The sequence below is a fragment of the Semicossyphus pulcher genome, unplaced genomic scaffold, assembly GCF_022749685.1.
Source record: "Semicossyphus pulcher isolate SPU_LCO1_2020_fin unplaced genomic scaffold, fSemPul1.0.p SCAF_21, whole genome shotgun sequence".
Taxonomy (NCBI): Eukaryota; Metazoa; Chordata; class Actinopteri; order Labriformes; family Labridae; genus Semicossyphus; species Semicossyphus pulcher.
This window is the reverse complement of record NW_027211695.1, coordinates 18,355,267-18,371,130: the sequence shown is the minus strand read 5'-3', so window position 1 is coordinate 18,371,130 and position 15,864 is coordinate 18,355,267. Positions and strand designations below refer to the sequence as shown.

The 15,864-nt window shown below is 38.2% G+C and overlaps 3 protein-coding genes across 3 annotated transcripts; 1 reads left to right on the top strand and 2 right to left on the bottom strand.

Moving 5' to 3' along the window:
* Positions 1–238: 238 nt before the first annotated feature.
* On the bottom strand, positions 239–2,169 carry LOC138600430 (cytidine deaminase). The gene is made up of 4 exons (XM_069671855.1): positions 2,097–2,169; positions 1,268–1,379; positions 1,121–1,178; positions 239–352 (listed from the first exon to the last, which is right to left on the bottom strand). Exons 1-4 carry the CDS (start codon positions 2,167–2,169, stop codon positions 239–241), a joined length of 357 nt encoding a protein of 118 aa, XP_069527956.1.
* A 650-nt stretch (positions 2,170–2,819) lies between these two features.
* Positions 2,820–5,216, bottom strand: LOC138601197 (transmembrane protein 272-like). Its single transcript, XM_069672777.1, has 5 exons — positions 5,115–5,216; positions 4,310–4,399; positions 3,812–3,862; positions 3,525–3,728; positions 2,820–3,439 (listed from the first exon to the last, which is right to left on the bottom strand). The coding sequence occupies exons 1-5, from the start codon at positions 5,119–5,121 to the stop codon at positions 3,222–3,224; spliced, it is 570 nt and encodes a 189-aa protein (XP_069528878.1). The 5' UTR covers positions 5,122–5,216; the 3' UTR covers positions 2,820–3,221.
* A 1,480-nt stretch (positions 5,217–6,696) lies between these two features.
* Positions 6,697–13,537, top strand: tm4sf5 (transmembrane 4 L six family member 5). The gene is made up of 5 exons (XM_069672799.1): positions 6,697–6,870; positions 8,250–8,330; positions 9,509–9,651; positions 11,773–11,965; positions 13,520–13,537. Exons 1-5 carry the CDS (start codon positions 6,697–6,699, stop codon positions 13,535–13,537), a joined length of 609 nt encoding a protein of 202 aa, XP_069528900.1.
* The last annotated feature ends 2,327 nt before the right edge of the window (positions 13,538–15,864 follow it).

Here is a 15,864-nt window from a genome sequence, read left to right as displayed (position 1 = left end):
TTTTATCACGTGACACATCTGTTGGAGACGTCACCCGTAGATCTCTGGTAAATTCTCTGTTGCTTGGTCTCAATAATAATAATAATAATAATAACAATGACACTTTTAGGTGGGAAATATATATTTTTTTATTGTTTATTTAATTTGCAGTGTTACAAAAACACAACTGAAGAAACGTTGTGACTAAAAAGTACTAAAGAGGGAAGTAATGGTGTCTAAAGATGCTGGAGATGATTCCTTAGTTCTTCGCGAGGTGTGCTGGGGAAAAGGCTAGAGGTAACAGTTCACTGAGGCTGGTTTCTTTGTACGATCCATCCGGCTTGGTTAAGTATACAATCCAGTCTGCTCCAAACTGGAGAGAGGGAGAAATACGTGCATCATGCAATGTATATAGAAAGCTGTAGAAACCCAAAACCCCCAAATTTTAATATATACATTTTTCCAAAATAAAGATTTAAAGATTAATCCCATATCTCCTTGTTTTTGTTATAAAAATACTGGTAACAGCACATAAAAAAATCACCATGTTGCTCAAACCCCAAATCACCTGACAAATACTACGTTTCATTTGAAATTAAGAAGTTTAAAAAAGGTTTTTCTGTCTTAGTCATGGTTTTAAAATTGTATATGTGAAGATGGAAAGAAAACATTGGTAAAAAAAATTCTTGGTTATTGTAATTGTCAATTTGACACCTTCTTAACCACTGAGAAAACAGACAAAAAAATCTACTTACTCTTGGATACCTCATTTCAAAATGTCTAAAGTAATGTTGCTTGACATTATGAGGAAGCTACAATATTTTACAGAACTTGGATATTAGTATTAATGTTTAACAAGGCTTTAAAATACTCTCATTCTCATTTACATACGTCCACTGTGTAGTATAAGTATAAGACAGATCTGACAGGAAGGATCTGTGTGTGTTCCTGGTTTATAAGAACTATTTCTTGTGAATTCATTTACACAGTTTATTTCATAAACTTTCTTAAAACAAAAACTGCAAAGGTGCTCTTATGGCAAGTTTTATGGGAAAATTATAGACATCATAATTTTTTCTGTGTATCACTCTTCAATCACGTGTTAGTGATGGTGTTTTGTGTCATAAAAGAGACGTCTCACCTCCATAAGAACCTGTCGGCATGCTCCACATGGCCCAACAAAACGGTCTTTGATATCACTACGTACATAAAAGAGGAAGAGAGAGGATGAATGCATGAGAACATGTGCTAAATGACACGTTTATTGCTTTTATACTTAGGTTCTCACCATGTCACAGCAATGGCAGTAAATTGTCGGTGTCCTTCCACCACGGCCCTCTGGATGGCCGTCCGCTCGGCGCAAATTGTCAGACCGTAGGAGGCGTTCTCCACGTTACAGCCTGAAGACACACAAATACACAGACTTACTTTTTTCACGGTGTTAAAAGTTAGTTTGAGATTCTATGAAAGGTATCTTAAAGTCAGTAAATTTCTATATTTGTGTTTTATGAATGAAGTTAACTTGAAGCAACAAAAGTAAAAATGAATCACGCGTCAGTTCGGCACCTCTTAGTGTTATATTGTTATATGATATTGGATTTTGCTGATGCATTTGTGTGTTTGCAGCATTTTTACAACTTACACACAACTTTTTATACACTTTCTCGTAATTTAATTTACAGTATAACGATGTGCTGTAAGACACCTCAGAATTCTTATGTAAGATAAGACAAGAGGTACAAGAACAGATGAATTTTATTGACTTTAAACTATAAAAAAGGAGAATACTACGCATTGCTGGCTTTAATATATAACATGAGACAAAGTAACACAAAGTTACGTAACAAAATAAACACCATTGGGAAGTAAAAATAAAGAGTAACATTACAAAAATCACAAGAAAGTTTAATGATATATATTTATTGTATTTAATTGATACTATCATTAATGAAATATATTATCATTTATACTGATGCATTAATGTGTAAGCAGCATATTACTGTTGATTGATTATTGTTGTATGTTTTAATGAAATGCATCATATTTTTAACTTACAGTTTTCAGTCAGTTTGACACACACTTGAAAGAGGAGAAAAAGTCACCTGTGTCGTTGTTACCTGTAATTATAGCGCCACCTGCTGTCAATATGGCGGCACCGACCGGGAACTTGCTGTACGGACAGTATGCCATGTCCCGGGCCTGCAGGCACTTTGAAACGAGCTCTTTAACTTTATCTGCGCGTGACAGAAACCACAAGAAATTAACACACAGGTTTGTAAACGTATTCACATTTAAATGTGAAATATAATGGAAAAGTTATGCGTCAATAAACGTGTAAATTGTTAGAGTGTGTCACTGAGAGGGGCACTTGCCTGTCATCGTAGAAGAAGTGTGTCCGCAGTCAGAAGGGGTCAGTTTCGGACTTTCACCCTAAACAGCTTGACCGTCACGTGACCAAAAAAAGGATGATATCCCTGTTAATGGTTTAAAAATGAATGTTGATTCAACCTATCGGGTTTGACAAAAAGGAGAGAGAGCAGCGGGGTCAGCTGCACGCGCATTGTTTACCTTTGACGTCATTGGCTGGTTGAACGGAGCGTCAGCGACAGGCTTGGGGCTGGTCTGTGGTGACCGGGATGGGACTTGATTTTTTGTCGGTTTTTCGCGAGAAAAAAAGATTCTAATCTAACGGTTGCTAGGACAAAAGTACCCCAAAACCCCAAATCACTCATATTCCGTTACTTCACTGATATACGGCGGAACTACATCACCAGTATGACGTCATATTTTGATAAAAACGCTACACAAAGCTTTTAAAAACAATTTACAACTTTATTTAAAAGGGAAATTCTGACAAAACCAAATATGATATAAAATAAGTCATACATTTCATTCATAAAAGTCACATATAGTCACACACTTTTACAGTTTATACTTTTATATAAATTCACACACTTTTCTGCAGGGAAACGTAAAATTAATGACAATTCTTAACAGCAAAAATTAAAAAGAAAAATAAGTCTTTTATTTGTTGTTTGAAGAATAACTTGCACAGTTTTAATAATTGAGTGAAAGCAGTCTTTCCCTTGTTCCATCTTTTTAATTAAGATTTTAAGCCTGTCTTTGTCTTATGTGACATTAAACTGAATAGTTTGCAACTGTTGAGACACAAAGACCTTAACTTCCCAACTCAGACGCAACATAAACAAACATTTCTCAATCTTTGACGATCTATCCGTACCTTATACATTCCTGTAAAATTCAGTGTTTGCGGGTGCAGGACTTAACATCACACAACATATCAGTCCTTTGCAGAGTTTGGCCAGGATGAGCCAGATCACAAACGTCTCCCACACTGCGTTCCAGAAAGCGAATGTGTACAGTTTCTTATCACAGTACAGGCCATCCACTGCTGTGTGATCATAGTTTGGCTGATAGATGGAGAAGACCCACACGTCACCTGTACAGTAAGGGAAAATGATACAAACATTTAGTAGTAGTGTTTTAATTCAAGATGTAAAGAAATGTGATGTTTTCATCTCTACCTGCCAGGATCCACATGTTGGTAAAAACGACTATTAAACACAGCAGACAGGCTTTGGCACCTCTGGGCTGCTGCTGTGGATGAGCTGCGTCGATCTCACACGAGAGGGTCAGGAATGGTACCAACAGCAGCTGAATCAAAGCCAGCCCTAACAGGAAGTTGGGAATGTTCGGCTGCTGAGGGCACTCCTTCAAATACACAACACCTGTGGATGGATGGTGATTAAAGAATGATTAAGAGATGTTAAAAGTTGATATAGTTAAATATGATGTTGAAGAGCACACTGACCAAAGATGACTCGTGCCAGAATTAAGACAGTCCATCCAACTGTGGCTGCAACTAGAGGGGTCAAATTGAACAAAAGGTCACATTCAATTTGTAATGAGAGATAAAAGTCATATTTGAGTGTCGTTTTTACATTAAAAAACACACAGAAATGTCTGTTTTTTGGGCAATTTTTATTATAACATTTAATTATATGAGACTATGACCAAAATCTTGCTTATTAACCAAACTTTCTTAACTTAACGTCACAGAAAAATTGACTTAAATGTGATGCTAAATGCTAAACAGACCCTTAAGACACTTAAAGTCAGAGCAATAATTGATTATGGTCCCTGTATTTTTATTTAAGAAATGTATGTATCTGTAGTTTGACAAAATTTAAATCACTCATGGGTAAACATATTAGAAACGTCTCTCAGTATAAAACAATTCAACATTAGATTAAACAGAAGTTCTTCTGTGTACCAAATAAACTGGTGTCTGAGTCTTTATTATACTCACCTGTCAGTTTTGGGGGTCTGGGTTGGGGTTTCACCTGAAGTCTCCAAACGGCAGCAACAGTTATTGTCACCGGGCGACCTGTAGATGGGGCTATAGAGCAAACATATAAACCGGAATTATTATCCCTGAGTTGCAACACTTTTGTATATGTGTTGTGCACTTCATTGTTGTTTATGGTCACACAAATGGCAAAATCTTAAGGCCACTTAAAAACACAACCGTTTCATCCTCTGTTGAGGAATGGAGAGAAAGGATATGGGAGAAGAGCAAGTACCCAACAATTTTTGCACAGAATGCACCTCATCTAATGCAGGTATAGGTTGTCCCTTTTTATAACCATCACTATTAAATACATTTACATTGTCTTTTTTCTTTATTGTATTACATTCACTTTTAAGATAAAATCCAAAAGTGAAAGTGAAAGGACTGCTGACGCTCAAACATTTAGAAAAGTAAGTTAGATGTGACTCCATCAGACCATTTGCTGCAATTTGTTTATGTGTGATGTGTTTATCACGAGTTCTCTACAGTTTAATAGCTTTAAACAACTCTTAATAATCAAATATAGGACGTACATCTGCGGCTTAAGTACACAAGAAATAACCTGAGACAAGATAAATGCACGCAAAATCAAATGATTCTTTAAATAATTCACTGAATTAGATTTTTATAGACCAGCCATTTCTTTAAGTAGTAGTCGGCTACACTTTACCGAATATAGCAGAGATCATCTGAAATACGTGACACACCAACAGCCCCAGCATATAAAATGCATTTTCATGCAACTTAACAAGAACAAACTTGCCTGACATTGCAGCTGAGGCTTCCTTTCCAGTAACGTTTCGTACAATTACTCAACGAGAGCCTCAGATATTTATGGGAACCACTGGGGATTTCTACAAGGTGATGTGTTCTGAAGCTGATGTCCATACTGAACAGGTTTAGCCTGTTTCTATGTGCGTTAGCATGTGATGTCATTCCAAAAATGTCAACAATACAACAAAAGTGAAAGTAAGATATGGATTGCTGTTTGTTGTTCCAAAGGGGGAAAAAAATCAGATCCTGTGATGGCTCCGGATAGCTAAAATTTGCAGGTCAAGTTGGGGGGCCGTGGCAATGGGAGTGGTTTATCGCAATAAGGCAACTTCCAAATGGATTCACAGAGTTGCTCAAGATTTTGTAAAAAGGTTGGTTATGACCCAAAGAACTGACACTGAGAACAGTTATAACTACAATAAGTAGTAGTTAATTATGTATTACATCAGATTATTAAGAAATCATAAGCAGACAAATATGTAAATGATCAAATTGCCAAACAGTGAATCTGCTGCCTTCAGGATCCTCGAAATTTCGGTTACAAATAAGAATCCATATCTTAGTTTGTATAGCTTGGTTTATATAATTGATTTGAACTAAAGAATCTGAATGATAACTGTAGAAAAGTGGATTCATGATCATATTTAATTGTTGTGTTCACCTCTCAGTTTGTCATTTATAAGATTAATTTGGTGGTAGATTTTTTTTATGTAATACTCATATCTGTAAAGCTTTGATTAAACATACACACACCTAAAACTCACACCCAGTGTCTCCCCATTACACCAAAACACGTTTGCACAGCTATCCTTATAAGGGCATCCCTTTGACCCTGAAATTCATCACCTTAAACTAGCCTCAATTTAAATGTTACCCCAAACACTAACCTAAGGACCTCAGAAATGACTTGTGTCCCCATAAGGACCACAGGTCCCCGTAAGGTATATAGCCTACCGGTAAAGGTCCCCAGTTGGTAACAAAAGCCATCCTATTAATTTACACCCCATATGTCCTCGCTACATCTTTGGTTTTATTAAGCCGAACTGTCAGCCAAGCCTTTTCTTGTGTTTTCAGGCAGCCATAAATAGAACAAACAGGCTCTTATCAGTTACCAAAGGGCAGTGAACTGCATGATAGAGCCCCTTGAACACACACACGTGCGTATGCACACACACACACACACACACACACACACACACACACCAACCTCTCTCCTCTGTGTTCTTTAATTTTTGCATTTGAATTTTAACATTTGTAGGACAGATTTCTCCACGAAGATGAGAATTTTATCTGAGACCCTTTATTAGATTAAAGGGACATCAGATGACATGAAACCACTACTTCTCCTGTGCTCTCTCTCTCTCTCTCTCTCTCTCTCTCTTTCCTGCTCTAACTGTCACTGGTCGTATTTGACTTTCGCAGTGTGTCAGCGAGGTGTGCTTGTATCATACGCCTCCTTTTTTTATAGTTTCGCCCACTTATCACAGACTTCCCTCTGACTTAAACGCACTCATCGTGAGGTTAGAGACAGAGAGGGAGCAGAAATCAGAAAAAAATATTACAAAAAAAACATGTGTTGTACGGGAAAGTGTGCCCGCCTGGTGGGCTTGATCCTGCTGCCGTCAGCGTTCATCTGCATGATCTCCAACCTGCTGCTGTTCTTCCCCGATGGGAAAAGTCTGGAAAATGATGAGATCTCCCTCCAGGTCTGGCTCATGGGGGGGCTCATCGGAGGAGGCCTGTTTGTGAGTATGATGTGTGGACATATATAAAGTCTGGTGTGATGTTTTATTGTGTGGTTTATTGGGTTGTTCAGTCATTATCTCACTTCTGTGTAAACCTGTAAAATATCATTGTGTGCTTAAATGGTGTTTTATTGAGTATTTGGGGGAATAACTGGAGAGATATTTGTAGAAATATAACAACATTTTCTGTCTCATAATTTCATTGAAAAAATGTTACTTTTCTTTTTTAATGTTGAGTGAACAACAGTTATTGGATACCCACTTTTTCCCCCACTAAAAAACTCTTTAATGTTAGTGGCGTATTATTTTAAGGAGATATTGAGCTGTCAATCAAAGTCCAAACAGAAAGAAAACTTTATTTAAAATTGTAGTCTAGATTAAAAAACTATCAAAAAAAAGAATAATGGATGTAGATCTTGTGTCGTTGAACTCAAGTACAATTTTAAGGCACTTGTACTTGATGCTACTTTGTTACTTTGAATCTACTTCAACTTGTACCAAAAAAAATACACTTATTTTTTTACACCACCATGTTCGCAGCTATATTTATGTTAAAAATGAAGACTTTTCATACAAAACATATGATCCACTTATTAAAGAATAAATTGTTATTTAATAACCAAATACATACAGAAAATAAGCTCCACTTCAAGGCGTTTAAGATTAAAGTGCATGTTAGACTTTTATAAGATAATTAAATATAATGTATAAAAGTGTAGCACTGTTTTTATTAACTGTTTTTTTTCATAGAGTTTAATTGACCTTCGATACCTTTTGCTTGTAATACAATAAAATACTTTTATGTGTAATGGGGTATAATTATACTGTGTTGTTGCTACATTGACTAATAGTAACGATAAAAGCAATAGCTCAAACATCTCATATTTGGAAACACAGGTTTTGATACAAGTTGACTTTTAAAGAAAATTCAACCATAAAGAGATTAAACTTTGTACTTATGAACCTAACACACACACACTTTACAGATCTGATAATGCCACCGATATTATCCCACCATTTTAAAGGTTGACGAGTAGAATAAATAATTGATAAAATATAATCTCACTAATGGATCAGACCTTTGAGACTCTACTTTATCACTAAGATATTACAGTTTACAACCAGGAAGTCTTTTACATTCAAACCGAGTGGATGTTTGATGTCATTACCTGCTCGGATGAGAACAGAGTGAAACTACAAATCACAAATATTTGGTTTAAGAGATAAGAGAACACACAAAAGCTAATTTACTGCTATGGGTTTTTGAACGCACAAAAAGACACATCAGACCTAAAGCTTACATTTAATAAACCTACAGTACGATATAACCTGTGATTCTCTTCATAAATAAGAAAATATACGCATGTTTGACTTTTCAGATCCTCTGCCCTAGCTGTTCGGCTATCAGGGCCGGGGGCAAGGGTTGCTGTGGAGCAGGATGCTGTGGAAACCGTTGCAGGGTGAGTAAAGTCATTAAAGGTCTACATTTCAGTGAAGTGACCGGACTTGACTGATAATGATCGGTGGTAAAAGGCAAAGGCAAGGGTGAAGTTTACAACTCATATGATGTGTTTTTCATCTACAATTCACCATATGGACAGTACTAACACATTATTATAGGATTATATATCTTTTGTTTGTGTTAAATATGTTAAACAGAAGTGCAGAAGTTCTCTTTAATTATCAGGGAGTAAACTGCTAATTGGTCAGTAGTAGAGACAGTTAAAATGAGCTGTCTGCAAGCAAAGATAATGAGTGTAATTTGCCTTTAATTTGCACGTTTTATTTGGAAATTTTGTAGCTTTTCTTATCTAATTTTCTAATTGTTTAAATCCCTTTTATAGTAGTTTCTGTTGAGTGTGAAAGTACATCTTTTGACCTTCACAATCTTAAAGTCGAGCTGAAACGGCATTTGGAGAGTATCTAGCTTCCGTATCTTTCCGAGTGAAACAGGACGTTGAAATTGATTTGATCGTTGAGAAGTGAGCGTAGACAAACGTTCTCCATAGCGCAGTAGCTAGCTAACTGACCGAGCGTTCTTGGTGCTCTGCGGCTAAATGTTGCAGATTGATTGATTTTACCAGAAGAAAAAAATGATCGGATTTTGATATAAGAATACGAAGAAATGGATTTTCTGTATTTTTTTGGCCTATATTGTCAAATAGATGCACAATATTATGATGTGATCTGAAAGGATTCAAGATTAAGTGACTTATACATGAAGAAAGCAGGATGAGATTTTTTTGTTAAAAACCACCACTTAAGCATGAACAGGACAAAATCAGCAAAGCGATAAGAGGTACGGCTTTGTCCACAGGGGGCGCCAAAATCAACACAAACCGAAAGTTCCTCACAGGAGCTTTAATTAATTGAATTGATTGTTGTGTTTATTGATATTATAAATGATAAAGTGGGCCAAAAGACAAGTCGGAGTAAAAGTACTTTTTTACTCCGATTTTTCCAATCAGGACATTATTTGTATCTTTTAAAATTAGATTATCAAATATATCCCCATATGTAGTCAGGCTGCGCATAGTGCAGTTCAAAGGTCACATTAAAAGCCTTAAAGAGACACAAGAATTTCACTTAATACAAAATAGCAAATTAAGGACCCACTGTGTCCCCCTCCCTCCTCCAGATGCTGAACTCTGTCTTCTCGTCTGCTTTCGGCCTGGTCGGAGCAATCTACTGCACCAGCGTGGCCTCAGCCGGTCTTGCTGTTGGACCCAAATGTCGATTGGAAAATGGCAAATGGGACTACCCATTTGAAGACCTTGGCACGTGAGTGTTTGACCCCATCACTCACATATAGTTAAATCTCACGTTACAGTGTTCTAACAAATGTTTCACAGCTCTTCCTCATTTTTTCCGGTATGCTGCCTGTCTGCCCTTCTCTGTTGTCTCCACTTCTAAATTTAATGACCTTTTTAGAGCTGCAGGGAGCTTTCAGTTCTTCATTATTGAAGAAGAAAAAAGCAGTATTTTTTTAAATCCAGCAGGTGGCAGACTGGACCAGCACTTCCTGTTTTGTGTCATTTTGCAGCTTCACTTGAAAAAAGCAGCAGTGATGCCTGGGAAAATTCTTTTTTAGCTCGCTCTTGCTAAGCTACAGATTATGATTCTTGGCTTTTGCAGTCGAGGAACAATTGCTCTATTATACTTTGTGTCCTTTCTGGCCCCAAAACAACATGAGGCCCAGAAACAGTGATAATGCTCAGAGGATAACAGGATTGGCACCACTGAAGTATTTTACAAGCTTAAGCAGGAAAGACTGAATCACCTGACAGAGGCCCATCAGCTGATTGGAACAATTGTTAATAAATAAGAGCATGTTGTTAATATGTAGTGCTGCCTGTGATGTCAGCAGATTAAAGGGCGTCAGAGAGGGAACAATGGTGGGATATTAATGTTCAACCTTAGTTTGTTCTTCCTCCTGCAAACCTCAATTTCCTCTTTTTTTTCAGTTAAACTTCTGTTTACTTTTACTGAGTGAACAGACTTTACTTAGTCACCCAGTACATTTGACAGTACTGAAACGATCAGTTGACTCACATGTAAAAGAGAGAGGATCTTTTAGCTGGAACAAAACAAGACTATTGAAGCTTGGACCGATCGCTTTTGCAAAAGTATTTTCAACTTTGATGTATCTTTCCTGGTTGAATAACTTTGTTTGAAGACAAAATCACCAGCAACTAAAGCCGCTAGCATCCGGCTCTTTTGGCTAATGGGAAAGGTTCAGACCCGGGTCAAATGACTCTGCAGTAGACCTGGGTAATTAGCGCCTCGGCTCCGATCGGCATTGATGGGAAAACAAAACGACGACGCGCTAATCTCCGCCGTGATGCTATGCTCCATCGGGAACTTCTGCGACTCCTTGTCTTCTCAGCTACAAATTCCACCCGTCTACGTCCAAGTAGCGCTCGAACATCGTTCCAAATTTGTCAGCGCCGGATTTGATAAACAGACAGATTGAGTAATAGATACAATAAAGACCTAACCCCCGTAACATCTGTTTACTAACCCTGTCTCCGGCACGTTTGTGATGTCAGACGGTGACGGAGCAGAAACCTGCATCAACACGCTAAATTTAGGTGGGAAGGGGTATAACGAAGTTAGCCCTGTTGTGGTGTCTTTGTCGCCGCCCCTTATTTCAAGTTTTAAGCACTTAAGGACTTCGGATTAAAAATATTAGTTTGTTTAAATCAATAGTTCACAATTTGGTTAGTCCACTTACTGCCCTTATCGCCCAGAGTTAGAGGATCACACCAACACCACTCTCTTGTCTGTAAATATAAAGCTACAGCTAGCAGCAGCAGGTTAGCTAAACTTAGCACAAAGACTAGGAATATAGGCAAACTGCTAGCTTGACTCTGTTCAACTGAACGACAAAAGGTGTCATCTTTACACATGTATGGATGAGATATATGTTATTTAATACGCATAAGAAGTGTTGGAGGGCAGATTTTGTAGCTTTTTGGTGGAGCTAGGCTAGCTGTTTCCAGGCGTTGTACTTAGCTAAGCTAGCAGTCTCTTGTGGCAGCAACACCTTTACTGTACAGACATGTGAGAGGTATTAATCTTCTCATCTAACACATGGCAAGACGATGAGAAAGCAGCATTTCCAAAATGTAAATCCTTTTATTAAATACTCCACTGTGAATTCTAACTTGTGAACGCTTTTCTATATTTCTATCCTTTCTTTTAGCTCCTTTCCTTTCTCTATGTGCTTTCTTTCTCCACTCCTCACTTGTTCCATTCGCCTCCTTACTGACACATTTTTCCTCAACTCAGTCATCACACTTTTTCTCCCTGCATCCCCAAACTTGGCCTGCTCTACATATTTTCACTAATGCTGCTTTGTTTTTGTTGGATTCAGCTCATGCTTTGCTGTTGTTCTTGCAGAGGTAATGGCAGCTACCTTGTAAACCAGACTATGTGGTCAATCTGCGAGTACCCCAAGAACGCAGTGATGTGGCACGTCGTTCTGTTCTCCATTCTGCTGGCGATGGGGATGTTGCAGCTGGTGCTATGCGGCATCCAGGTGGTCAACGGCTGCTTGGGATGCATCTGCGGGGACTGTCGCAGCAGCAAAGATGTAGGTGAACAAATCCTGGAGTATGGATGCATGAAAATCATTAAAATGACACAATGAGGTTTTAGAACTATGCCTGAGCAATAAAAGACACACAAAGAATCTGGAGAGGCAATAAAAGGGGGAAGCAATTCAATTTTAAACTATTTCAACAACTTGAAGCGACATATCTCCTAACATGTTGGTTGCTGAAAGTGACTGACTTGGCTTATAGCAGGGTCCTACAGTGTTGATTTAGTGCTGTTTTGAAAGTGATTCTGGATTTCTATCAGGGCTGACGCTCATGGAAAACAGGAAAGGGAAAACATTGTGACCCCGTGGTCATAATGTGTGACAGGAAGTGGGTTGGTGGGGATTGTAGCGAGAGTTGCGCAACAAAACAGGAAAATGGACTCGCTGCACTCACTTAAAGGACTAGTTTGCTATTTGTGTCTCTTTTTTACACTGTATAGACTAAACAAAAAATATGTTACAAGTTAGCTGGTGAACTTTAGAGGTGCTGGTCAGTGGATTTTGTAACTTTTGCACAGAGCTGAGCTGTTTCCTCTGGATTTTAGTTCATATGCTAAGCTAATCTAACTAGCTGCAGCTCATAATCTATTGTACAAACATGACAATAGAATCATCATTCTTGCAAAACAGGCAATTTTCCAATATGTTTTCATTCACAGGAATAAAATCCCAGCATAAAGCCAGGCTAACTATTCCCCAAGTCTTTACGCTAAGCTAACCAGCTGCTAGCATAGTATAAGTTTGGCCAACAGACAAGAGTGATATCCGTCTTCTCTTTACCTCATGGCAAGAAGCAAATTAGCATATTTCCTAACTGGTTAAACTTTTCTTTCAGGCAACTGGATCTTTTAAATCTCTGCGTAAAACCAGGCTAACTATTCCCCAAGTCTTTGCGCTAACCTAACCAGCTGCTAGCATAGTATAAGTTTGGCAAACAGACAAGCGTGATATCCAATTTCTTATTTACCTCATGTCAAGAAAGCTAATTAGCATATTTATATTTTAGCATATATTTTTAAGATTTCTCATAAAGCTAAGCTATGCGTCGCCTTAATTTTTGGGGTAAGCTAACCAGCTGTTAGCATAGCTTAAATTCAGCGGATAGACATAAGAGTGATATGAATCCTCTAATCGAACTCTTAGAAAGAAATACAATTTTTCCCAAAATGCTGACTCATTCAATCAGTGACTTAAAAATATGGTGAGGTGAGAACTTTGGACGTGTACTTTTGAACAGAAATGTCTCCACCGGTTGAAGATTAAACTCAGATTTAGCACATGGTTGAACGTAAAGCTAAGTGTGCTAAAAAGTTTTTGCTGACTCCAACACATATGCACACAAATAAGGCAAAGGGACCGTTACCGTACCTAAATGCTCCGTACCCTTCTGTACAATTCTCAGAAAATATAGAAACATCCACCTGTGTATTGTATCACATTACACATTAAGGTGATGCTCTTATTCATTTACAGCTCTGTCAGTCATCTGAGAGCGCGCTTCCTGTCCTAAACACAAATAAACATGTGACTTCTGTCCTTCAGGAGGATGACGGTGGATTGTGAACGTGAGGAAGAATCAACCTTCAAAAAGGCCGGAGGCTTCTCTGCACGAGTTCATATTCAGGGATACATCCATATGAAACACATGGGTGGTTTCTTTTTTGATACTTTTTGATGCTTATGTTTCACAGCAGAATTTTGTCTTGGATGTTTTTTTTCCATATATTTTAAAGCCTTTAATGTATGAATTGTATTTGAGCTGATTGTTATTGTGTGCAGAAGACTCCACATGGGACATACAGATCAAAGAACTGCTGTAGATAATAATCTGTGTTGTTTGATGTGGCATAGCGTGTATTTCAGGTGAATTAAGAGCTGATTAATTAATAAAAAATATACAAACATTATTCAGTATTTGTCCATGTTTTTATGATTGGATTCTTGTGTGATAAGTGCAACTATGCTTCCCCTCATACACACGGATATTTACGGAAACCAGTGCAACAACTGTGACGCTGATTATCCAGTTGAAGAATTTTTGCACAATCACTGTCAATTACTCATCCCGTGCTGTGCCCAAGCAGCCAGACAGCCAGATCTAACAGGATTATTGTGCAGCGGAGACGATGTCAAAGGTCAGATCGCCCCCTGTGGAAACTCCGAGCACTGCAGCTGCATAAACTGTACACAATCTGGACCAGCAGCGCCTGTTAGCATAGGTGCAGGTTAAGCTTATAAGCCTTTGTTGCCAAGGAGCCTCTTCTAGGTAATTGTTACCTAACTTTCAGGTTAAAAGCCTGTTGCAGAGCGGCACACGGGTAAATATAGACACAGTGTCTTGAGGGAGACCAAATAACACAAAGCTGTGGCTCAAAGCTAAAGTCTCTGACAGAACAGATAAACACATAGCTGAGCTTCAGTGGCCCCTTTAATAGAGTTTTTATTCAACTGTTTCTGTGCTCAAATACCTCCCGGACACGAAGGGGAAACTATAGCTGTGGAAATCAGGCCTGCGTCCATTTAAACTTAAGTGATTAGCCGGTGTTTTGCAGCTCTCTTATATAATGCGCGGCACAAAGCGAGGAAGGAGCATAAGTGAGAAGAATTTGGAATAAAAGAATGGTGGGACAAAGGGAGGAAAACGGGAAAGGGGCCCGCTCTCAGCCACTTCTCATGCAAATCGCAGCCCCTGTGAAAGAATCCAGAGAGGCCAAGAAAGTGTTTTTTAATGGCGTGGTGGATAAACAATGATGTAATTGCACATAAGCGCTGAGGGAGACTTGAATGAGAGAAAGAGATTCCTCAGAAAATAGACCCCCCGCAAAAACAGGTCAAAAAGACCTTGTTAAGAACCTGGTGTGAGGCCTTTATTTTGAAATGTACCCCTTTCCCGAAATTTCGCCTCCCCTCTCTCCCCGCTTGATCTTTTCCAGACTGACAAACAAAGGGGAGGCAGAAGGGAAAAACAGGGTGAAATGAAGCAGAACTGAACTCTGGAACAGGCTCCTGATTTAAAAGAGCAGGACACCTACAGAACAACCTGTACGAGCCGATGAACACTGTTAATTTAAGTAATATTTTTCAAATATTGTTGTTTTTTTTGTCTCTTATTATGTGCACCTAGTTTGAAATCTCCCCAGCACACCCACAAACCGCAGCCCCGTTTAAAAGCAACAGTCATGCTGTCACTGGTGGCACAAACTCAGACACACGTACGTGATAGCTCAGCAGTGTCCACCACCCAATAATTATGTCAGCCACATTATGAATGACCCAGCCAAGCCACAAGGAAGACAGTCAGGCACACTCAGCAGTTTATTTACAAGTGTCAGCAAGTCTGACATTGATAAATTTAAGATAAACTACACTTCTAACTCTTAGTTAAATTATTGTTTAACGTACTTTGACACCTGTCTGTCAGCGTTGTTTTTAATGTTCTCTATCAATAAATCAACTTGAGTCAGTATCTTACAACACTGAGGAGAAATTCTGCCAAATAATTGGTTGCTATTTCTGCTAAAGCTAATTTCCTAAAGATGCTAACAGCACCTGCGTTACTGCTGCTATATTATGATAAAAACCTTAAACATGATATTTAACACTTTAACCACAAATGACTAACAAGAAGTAGCATCACTTTTCTTTCTTAGGTATTTTTATGCGTCATTGTTTATTGCTAGCATAAACAGAAAATTAGCTATACTGCAAATCCTCTGTTTTGTGTGTAGCTTTGATGTTTAGAAATTCAGTTGGTTAAATCAACTCAGCACCTTCAAATCTGTCCTATTAGACAAGAGGCAGTTGCTTAACTTAAAATACTAAGTTGAGTTTATTTCTTTTGCCACACAGAAACTAGCGCAGAAACACTTTAACGCTAGCTAGCGTGTAAG